We start from the raw sequence: 11,043 nt of genomic DNA, 5'->3' as shown, positions 1-11,043 counted from the left end.
ACGACAAAGTAGATTGGTCTACTGGTTGTGCAGGAAATAGTTGCAAATCTGGAGAATATATTGTGTGCCCATTAGATGATTGTTTTTTAGAAAGTGGCGTATCTGATAAAATTTGTTTCGCCATCCAATGTAATTTAATATTCTTAATACCAATATTGAGATGATTGTTTTTTAGAAAGTGGCGTATCTGATAAAATTTGTTTCGCCATCCAATGTGATTTAATATTCTTAATACCAATATTGGTTACTGGCCAATATGGTTATAAATGTAGATCTTTGCAGTGACTATCCTGAGTATCCGGAATCAAAATCGTCGGGAAAGAGTTGTGTTGTGGGAATATAACGCTATGAGAAATATTAGTGCGCCTTCTAATACTGGTGCCCCCTCAGTATGGAGTTCGCCAATTCCATTTCTACTGGGCGGAGTGGGTTCCATAATCTCACTCTTAGTTTTTGCTCTGATCGTTCTAGCTTGCTCCTACCTGAAATTCTCCTTTGCTTCTAACTCAGAAGAGAATAACAGTCCAAGGCAGACTAGCGATTCAATTGCTGAGTCGGGTGAAAAGGATGAGACCTTCGAGAATATCATGCCGCCTTCTTCAGATGATAAGCTGGAGAAAATAGTTGTCATTATGGCGGGTAATGACAGGCCAACATATATCGCTATTCCAATCCCTTCTTCTGCAAAAGCAATCTGAGAGCTCATGGTATATTCAAAGCGGTTTCATTGGATTTATCTTTCATTGGATTTAGATTTAGAGAAGAGGCGACATTTTTTCCCATATGTATATGAATGTTTTATTTGTTTTATTTGTTTTTGGAATTTTGGTATTTGAAATTGACTTGCAAAGAATCCGACCCAAGTTTCAAGGCATTATCCCAAGTTTCAAGGCATTATTTCTAGGACATTTTCTAAAAAGCTTACTCCTAATACAAAGCTATATTTTTTTTTTTTTTTTTTGTCTTTTTTTTCCTTTTATCGTACAAACCAAAATGGATAAGTATACAAATAGATTTAAGATTTAGAAAGTAGATCAGGTCAAAATAAATTTTCAAATGCTAGAGTGTTTGAATCTTTTTTTATGGTAGAAATGGATTCATCATCATCAGAAGTACAGAACAGTTAGAATTTTGATGTTTGACTGAGATAACTTAAATTTTCGAAAACTTCTATTCGATTTTGTATCTTGTCCAAATTTCTATTATTTTCCAGACTAATTTATAAGCTTTTTAAATTAAGCTTTTTAACTTAGGTGGTTCATCTGTCTAACCAGCTGGCATCAACTTATTCTTCACTTTGCACAGCCCACTTTGGCCGGGCTTTTTTGATAATTTTGTAAAATCCAATAAAAGAAATATGTAATAGCAGATTTTATTTGTTGAATATATATACACTGAATGTCCAATATCTTTCAAGCTTGTAAATTCGAAATAAGATTGGATGTAAACAAAAAAACATCAAATAACTAGCGTTCCCATTTCACAATTATGAGGCTATTCTGAGATAGGGTTGGAAATTGTTCTGATAATGTGTGACTTATCTTGAGAAATAACTAAAATCTTCGAAAGCAATGTTTAAGGGACATTGATACCGTTAAGCTCCCTTAACAACGAATACTGAGCAACTCTGATAAGGTTGCAGTTCTCGACCATTTGTTTGTTGCTCTCGCACGGCCAGAGAACCGCATGGTTCACATGGTGATGACGATACTATATTACCATCTCCGAGAAAAATGGCTATATGATAAATGAAAAACATGGGGCTCCAAAACCAATGGATGTTCACATTTGGATCATATGTTCACATTTGGATCATATGCATTTATAGATATGGATTTAACAAATTAAAATTTATAAATAATATTTTTGAATCTTGATAATATTTTGGGAATTAATTTTATATATATATATATATATATATATATAATTTTTTACTTTATTGGCAAATATACATTTTCTAGAAAGAGCTCTAATTCCAATTGATTTTATTTTTATACATCCATGTCAACCTAAAGTAAATGTTGAATGTTAAAATTACATTGCACTTTAACCATCCCTGAATGTGAACTGTATTAACAGTCGAACCTACTGAAAGAGGTTAGGTGTCACGCCCCTACAACTGCGGTAGTCTTTCAACCGCTTATAGCGAGGTGTGGCACCACTGAACACTTTCTTTTCACCATTACTTATGTTCGTGGACTACGCCTTAACATTCCATACATAGTTTTATTTTTGTTACCAAGTATTATTAGTGTGCCTTTATACCAATGAACACCCATACACATTCATTATCAACAACATTAAACAAGAGAAATGCTCAACAGTATAAAGGGAGGGGAAACTCCCTGCAATGTGAGTCTGCCCGTATATCAATATATATATTTCTTCCACTTTTACAAAGTACAGACTAAGTCCTTGGGAAACCCCAAATTATACTTAGCCAAATTTCCAACTTCGGCAAACTCGGTTGCCCAGCTCGTCGACACCTCCGCACGGTCGCCTCATGACTCACCAACCCGTCATTCACCTCGTCGCACATCTTCGCCGGTTCACTCTTCGTTTGGTCGCAAACGCCCAAACCGTGTACACCTGCCCACATATAGTCCCACTTTCCAACTCTTGACGATTGCCCAAATCGTGTGAACATCACGTAGTACCGCCTGCCCAACTCTACGACATCTGGTTTCAACCTTCGTTTAGCTTTGTGCACACATGCACGATCGGCGGGCGCTCACCCAAGCCGCCAAGACACCCACGCCAAGACTTAGCACAAACGGGCGCCACACGTTCACCGTGCATGCCTCACCCGACCACCGGGCACACCTTCGCCCGCACCTTCGCCCAACACCAAGTGCAATGTTCTATCATGCGACTAGCCCAAGAATGGGCGCATGAGAACCGCGCCTTCTCCTTCTCCAAATGCGCACTAGAACCTGCGCACTACTCACTTGTGCGAAGTCTCCATGATCGAATGATTTTCGATGCCCAAATGCCATTCAACGCACTTGCATATATACCAAACATAATGTGGGGTGGTGGCTTGCCCAGCCAACCTCCCAATGCCCCAACGCCATCGTAATTATCTTGTTTTCATGTCATCTTTCTCTCCATCGTAAGTCGGCCTTCCAACATCTCGTTCCATGCTCCATACGCATGTATAAACCAACACTCTCCCTTATATCGTCGCATAATACTCAAGAGAACGTCGCACCACTTGTCACACAAGTGTTGCATTTCTTTCCAACCGCACTTTGCACACCAACCGGCCCGCTCGTCCACGGTCGCACTTCGGGCCAGAGCTGCAGGACCTTACATTAAGTGTCTAAATGAAAACTCCTATGCTGTGTGAATTATTAACTCTAAAAATATCCGTGGCAGGAACAGATGAAAAGGCTTAAAAATATGCGTGGTGGGAACAGATGGAATGGGTTATTCGTGGTGGGAACTGACAAAAAGGGGTTAAAAATATGCGTTGTGGGAATAGACGAAAATATGTCTGGGGTTAAAAAATTTGGAATGTTTATTTTATAATTTAATATTAAAGAAATGTGTAATTTTATCAGTGTTAATGTGGAATTGAGATGTTTTTTTAAAATAAAAATAAAATATTTTTAAATAAAAATAATGTAAGTGGTAATCAATAAAATGTTATTTAAATTAAATAAATGTTACTTATCATTAAAATAAAAAACAAATAATGTTGGTTATAACCAAAATAAAAAACACATAAAATATTTTTATAATGAAAAAAATAATGTTAACTAAAGTTAATATAAAACAAGTAAAATAATTTTCAAATTAAAAAATAATGTTAACTATAATCAATATAAAAAGTAAACATACATATTTGGTTAGTTTTATTTAAAAATATTATAAAATTTAGGATTGTTATTTTATTGATGGTTAACTTTAATAGAGTTCAGGCTTCTGTGATCCATAACAATTTAGAAAGAATTCTTCAGCGAAAATCACAAGGAATATCATTTGTCGACGCATTTCGAACCAACCAGTGTGGTTCATCGTCAGGACAAGTTGAAGAACAGATCCAGCTTAGCATGTTTAAATAGCTAGAGCAGAGACACCAACGGTTACCTGGGCAAGAGGTTGACTCAAGGAGCAAGGTCAAATTTAGTTGAATTAGGTAAAAAATAAATAAATAAATAACCAAATATATAAATGATAAATTATAATATAATAATGAAAATATATAAAATATACATTAGGTGTAAGAAAAATAATAATAAATTATTTATTTAATATATAAATGAGGAATAATAATAAACTACTTATTTCTTAACTAAATTAATAAATAAAAATAAAATAAAATATATAAAATTTTTATATAAAAATATAAAATTTAGTTATATTAGGTGTAAGAAAAATAATTAATTTATTTAATATATAAACGAGGAATAACAATAAACAACCTATTTATTAATTAGATAAATTAAAAAACATATAAATTAAAAAATATAATAATAAAAGTAAATAAAAATATATAAAAAAATATAAAAAAATAGAAATTTAGTTATATTAGGTGTAAGAAAAATAATAATAAATTATTAATTAATATAAAAATGAAGAATAATAATAAACTACTTATTTATTAAATAAATAAATAAATGAAAAAATTAATAAATATAATAGCAAAAAATAAATTAATTATTTAATTTAAAGAAATGAAAGGTATCATTAGTAAGGTAAATACATTCATATTTAGTTATATTAGGTATAAGATAAATAACCAATTGAAGAATAATAAAACTAATAAATCATTAAATTTATTAAATAAATAAAAATATAAACGAAGAATTAAAATAATAATAAATTATTTATTTATTTATTAAAAAGGAATAAATATATAAATAAATGAAAAATGAAAAAATATAAATTAACAAATATAATAGTAAATAAATTATTTATTTAATTTTTATAAATGAAAAAATAGAAATGGTATCATTAGTAAGGTAAAAATTAAAGGGAGGAAGTTACGCACCGGGTTAATTAGTTAGGATCAAATAATCCAATAAATAAAAATAGGAAGAGGAAATAAGGATTAGAAAATAAAATAAATTAATTATAGTTAGTTAAAGGTTAATACAACTAATACTAATAATAATAATAATAAAAATAAATAAATATTAATAATAAAGCAGTTAAAAATAAATAAATAATAATAATAATAATAATAATAATTAAAAATAAATAAAAATATAATAATAATAATATTAATATAATAATTAATGAATAAATAGAAAATAATAATAATAAAAATAGTAATAATAATAATAATAATAATAAAATAAAACTAAATAATAAATAATAAAAGACAAAACTAAATCCTAAGGAGGAGGGAGGAAGCCAACTAGGAAGAGAGAGCAGGGACCCAACATCTACTAACTTTCCAGCCATCGTCTCTATTAAGATTGCTAGGCCTCTTTTCAATCTCAAGCGCTTCCCTAAACTTACGATGATGGAAATGCGAAACCCTAGCAATAACACTAGCCTCCTCAATACAAACATGATGACTGGTTTTTTCAGCATGTTCGGCTAAAGCAAAAGACTTAGCTCTCCTATGCTTAAGGTCTGCATCATGCTCGCTAATCCTCTGATTGATGGAGCGACCGGTCTCCCCAATATAGGGGGTCCCACAGGAACAAGGGATCAAATAAACACCTTTCATATCCTTAGGGTCGATCGGATCCTTTACAGATCTTAGGGACCCACGAATGGTGTTCAGGGGCCTAAAGGTCACAGGGATACTATGCTTCCTAAGAATCCTTCCAATTCTATCAGTGGTCCCCTGAACATACGGAAGAAGGACACCCAGAGTCCGCTCCTTCGGTTCCCTCTTAGTCAGAGAATTCTTAGAAGCCTTAAGAAAAACCCTCTGACCCAAGAATCTACTATAACCATTCTCAACAAAGACATCAAGCAGATGGGATTTTTCTTCCTCAAAGCTCTTTTTGTCAGAGATTCTTAGGGCCCGAGTGGCAAGGATAATGAGGACACCCAACTTTTGAGCCGGGAAATGGTGGGAATTGGCATGAAGATACTGCTCCGTATGAGTTTTCTTACAAAAAACCCGATGGGCGAGGGAACCATCACTATTCTTAAAAGTAAGAATATCCAGGAATGGAAGACAACCATCAACTTCCTGCTCTTTAGTGAACTTAATGGCTGAGGATTGACTATTGAGATGATCAAAGAAGAGATCAAGCTCAACCTGCCCATGAGGCCATATGACATTGGTGTCGTCCACATACCTTCTCCATAGCTTAGGCAAGAGCCAAGAAGAGCGAAGAGCCTTGGACTCAAAATCGTCCATAAACAGATTAGCAACAACAGGGGAAAGGGGGGAACCCATCGCAACCCCGCAGGTTTGCTCAAAGAACTCACCTTCAAAACAGAAAAAGGTGGAAGTGAGACAGATCTCAACCAACTTGGCCGTGTCAGGATCTGTTAGACGATGGATCACCTCCATGGCTTCATTAATAGGGATGCAAGTGAACAAGGAGACGACATCGAAACTCACCAGAATGTCCCCAGGATCAAGCTTAATGCCCTTGAGCTCCTCAACAAATGAAGCAGAGTCTTTTACGAAGGACTCCGTTTTACCAACCAAGGGTTTAAGCTTTAACGCAAGGAACTTAGCCAGAAGGTAGGTAGGACCCCCAATGGTGTTTATGATAGGCCTTAAGGGGGCACCTTCCTTATGAATCTTAGGGAGACCATAGATTCTCGGAGTAATAGGGTTGCTTTCAATGAGCTTATGGTGCAAGGAACTTAATGAGTCAATGGATTTAATGATCCGATCGACCCTAAGGATATGAAAGGTGTTTATTTGATCCCTTGTTCCTGTGGGACCCCCTATATTGGGGAGACCGGTCGCTCCATCAATCAAAGGATTAGCGAGCACGCTGCGGACCTTAAGCATAGGAGAGCTAAGTCTTCTGCTTTAGCCGAACATGCTGAAAAAACCAGTCATCATGTTTGTATTGAGGAGGCTAGTGTTATTGCTAGGGTTTCGCATTTCCATCATCGTAAGTTTAGGGAAGTGCTTGAGATTGAAAAGAGGCCTAGAAATCTTAATAGAGATGATGGCTGGAAAGTTAGTAGATGTTGGGTCCCTGCTCTCTCTTCCTAGTTGGCTTTCTCCCTCCTCCTTAGGTTTAGTTTTGTCTTTTATTATTTATTATTTAGTTTTTTTTTTTTTTTTTTTTTTTTTATTATTATTAGTTTTACTACTATTATTGTTTATGTATTTATTATTATTATTATTATTATTATTATTATTTTCTCTTTATTCATTAATTATTATATTAATATTATTATTATTATATTTTTATTTATTTATTATTATTATTATTATTATTATTATTTATTTATTTATTTATTTATTTTTAACTGCTTTATTATTAATATTTATTTATTTTTATTATTATTATTATTAGTATTAGTTGTATTAACCTTTAACTAACTATAATTAATTTATTTTATTTTCTAATCCTTATTTCCTCTTCCTATTTTTATTTATTGGATTATTTGACCCTAACTAATTAACCCGGTGTGTAACTTCCTCCCTTTAATTTTTACCTTACTAATGATACCATTTCTATTTTTTCATTTATAAAAATTAAATAAATAATTTATTTACTATTATATTTGTTAATTTATATTTTTTCATTTTTCATTTATTTATATATTTATTCCTTTTTAATAAATAAATAAATAATTTATTATTATTTTAATTCTTCGTTTATATTTTTATTTATTTAATAAATTTAATGATTTATTAGTTTTACTATTCTTCAATTGGTTATTTATCTTATACCTAATATAACTAAATATGAATGTATTTACCTTACTAATGATACCTTTCATTTCTATAAATTAAATAATTAATCTATTTTTTGCTATTATATTTATTATTTTTTTCATTTATTTATTTATTTAATAAATAAGTAGTTTATTATTATTCTTCATTTTTATATTAATTAATAATTTATTATTATTTTTCTTACACCTAATATAACTAAATTTATATTTTTTTATATGAATTTTATATATTTTTATTTACTTTTATTATTATATTTTTTAATTTATATGTTTTTTCATTTATCTAATTAATAAATAGGTTGTTTATTGTTATTCCTCATTTATATATTAAATAAATTAATTATTTTCTTACACCTAATATAACTAAATTTTATATTTTTATATAAAAAATTTATATATTTTATTTTATTTTTATTTATTAATTTAGTTAAGAAATAAGTAGTTTATTATTATTCCTCATTTATATATTAAAAAAATAATTTATTATTATTTTTCTTACACCTAATGTATATTTTATATATTTTCATTATTATATTATAATTTATCATTTATATATTTGGTTATTTATTTATTTATTTTTTACCTAATTCAACTAAATTTGACCTTGCTCCTTGAGTCAACTTCTTGCCCAGGTAACCGTTGGTGTCTCTGCTCTAGCTATTTAAACATGCTAAGCTGGATCTGTTCTTCAACTTGTCCTGACGATGAACCACACTGGTTGGTTCGAAACGCGTCGACAAATGATATTCCTTGTGATTTTCGCCGAAGAATTCTTTCTAGATGGTTAACTTTATTGTTGTTGACATAATACAAAAGAGATAAAGTAAAAGTATTTTACTCCCTCTCTCAATTATAAATAAAATATTTTTATATCTAAATGATATATGATAATTATATATATTATATTTTAAATAAAGTTAATATTATTTATATTTTCATATTTCAATTAGATGCATAAATATTAAAATATATTTAAAAATAAACTAATAGGGAAAAAAATGATTTAATGTGAAAATGTAATGAGTAAATAAAATATATTAATCCAACAATTTAGTATTTATAGTTTAAAATAATAATAATATTAACACATAAAATTCATAATAATAATAATAAAATATCAATATATATAAAAATTAATTTGAATATATATATATAGATATTTTAAGACAATGTAATCTCTCAAAATGCAATCATTAAATTTTATATTATAGAAAAGATATTTACACCTTCAAAAATAAATTTTACTAGATTAAAATAAATAAACCTATAATGGCGTAAAATTTAGGATCACCCTCATATCACTAATAACCAGTTAGGTTAGCATGTGTAAACAAATAACCCTAAAACATTTATGAGTTATTTTTTATTTAATACCGATTATATTACGTTCAACGAAAATATTTGATGTTGTTGGTGGGCACGATTTCAAAAATAATTTGAAGAGTTTGTTACAATTACATATGGCATGTCTATACATAATCACAATGCTAAAAGACGTGATGTTTATACATGATCACGATGCTAAAAGATGTGGAGGATTTGATGTTTGTATATTATATATATATATATATATTAAATTTTTATAGGGGAAATTTTTTTTTTATTAATCAAATATGATATTATATATAAGAGTATCATCTTAAGATAAGAAATTATTTTGGATATACAATTTGTTGGTTGAGAGAATATCTCAACTACACACAAATTTAGGATTATAGTCAGGAATAGATTCTATTAGATAGAAATAATCACAACTGAGACAAGTAGGAATTACATATTCCAACACAACTCCTTTATGACTAATTGTTTTAATATCAATTTGCAAAGTTTAGTTGTGGTCAAACATAACAAAAGAATATGTTGATGTCCATATAATGGAGTAACCATTCACCGAAATGCATGGGTTCTAGCCAATTCAACTGCCAGTGTTGTATAATATCCTTCGCATACATGGTCTTTCAACCATATAACTGCATACATGTACATGTACCTGTAAATCCCCCTCCAATATCAGCATGGGTTTTATCAGATTACCCATAACCATGCTCTAGGTTTTATCGGATCACCCTCAACCATGACACCAAGAGCTCTCAGCCACCACGACTCAACTCGGGCACTAAGGCTCAACACAGCCACGAAGGAACTCCAACGACTATGGGACACAACCTTGCCACTAGGGCACTCAAGCCACTCTGGCCTACAAACCTGCCACTATGGCACCTTTAGTGAATTTTCGTCTGAAACCTTTTGGAATTAGTTTGACACAAAATGATATTTTTTTGGGATAAATGTTTGCATTATAGTGTGCTTGGTGTTGGTGTCCAGGTATGAACAAATTTGTCAACCCTTTCCTACATTAATTCATCAATCTGGGTGCGTACTCTTTTCAAGGTAACGCGCAAGGTATATGCATGATCAAGCTTACATTCTACATCAACCAAGGGTTCGTGGTTAAGAAATCAAAACATCACTGTAACAATAATATAAATGGATTGTAGAACTTAAAAAGGCATTCACAACAATCTATGTAATATGCAAGAACAATAAAGAAATAAATTTAACTAGTAAAGCAACACACGACAAGGACACACGCAACACCTGATCAGAAGAGCAGGCCCAGCTCTCTGATCAGGGCTGCGTTTACTCACAACCGAAGATCAAACAACAAGCATTATATCTTATTAATCTAAAGAAAACTGTTACAATACATCTCCTGGTATGGCTAACCCTCCACACAAGAATGACCCATCTTTTATACAATACAGGGGGTGATAACATCTTCCCCTAAAACCCAGGAACTACATGCCCAGAAATATACATGAGTTCAAAATAGCACTAATGCCGAGAAGGCGAGAACATAAATGATCCAAAACGGATTGGGAACAACTATAGGTTGGTTATGTTGTTTTAGCACTGCTGAACGGCTACTGTGAATCGCAGAACTGCCGCTCTATGCTGGAAGATCAACACCTGTTCTCCGGAATCTATGGACCTAACACATTTTAGTGGCTCACATAGGTAAAACCCTTGTGACTTTACTTCATTAATTAAATATTCCAAGAGATAAAGGAAAGAGGGTCACCTCATAGACTTAGCTTAATAGATACATGTTAATGGGTGTAAAAAGTGTGAAAAGATGAGTGGAAATGTAAGGAAAAGGTAAGCAAACTTAGCACCTAACATCTTCCCCCAACTAGCCGTCTG

General features: G+C 31.3%; 1 protein-coding gene across 1 annotated transcript; it reads left to right on the top strand.

Annotated features, from left to right (window-relative positions):
- The first annotated feature begins 347 nt into the window (after nt 1-347).
- LOC149145443 (protein GLUTAMINE DUMPER 3-like) lies at nt 348-698 on the top strand. Its single transcript, XM_089452455.1, has one exon. The coding sequence runs from the start codon at nt 348-350 to the stop codon at nt 696-698; it is 351 nt and encodes a 116-aa protein (XP_089308581.1).
- Nucleotides 699-11,043: the final 10,345 nt, after the last annotated feature.

Source organism: Pinus tabuliformis, chromosome X (genome assembly GCF_031772625.1).
Source record: "Pinus tabuliformis cultivar Carrire ecotype Pingquan chromosome X, CPIR1, whole genome shotgun sequence".
Taxonomy (NCBI): domain Eukaryota; kingdom Viridiplantae; phylum Streptophyta; class Pinopsida; order Pinales; family Pinaceae; genus Pinus; species Pinus tabuliformis.
This window is presented reverse-complemented; position numbering and strand designations above follow the sequence as displayed.

Bases quoted from the DNA above. Each gene is read 5' to 3' on its own strand.
- LOC149145443 (XM_089452455.1), top strand. From the start codon at position 348: ATGAGAAATATTAGTGCGCCTTCTAATACTGGTGCCCCCTCAGTATGG.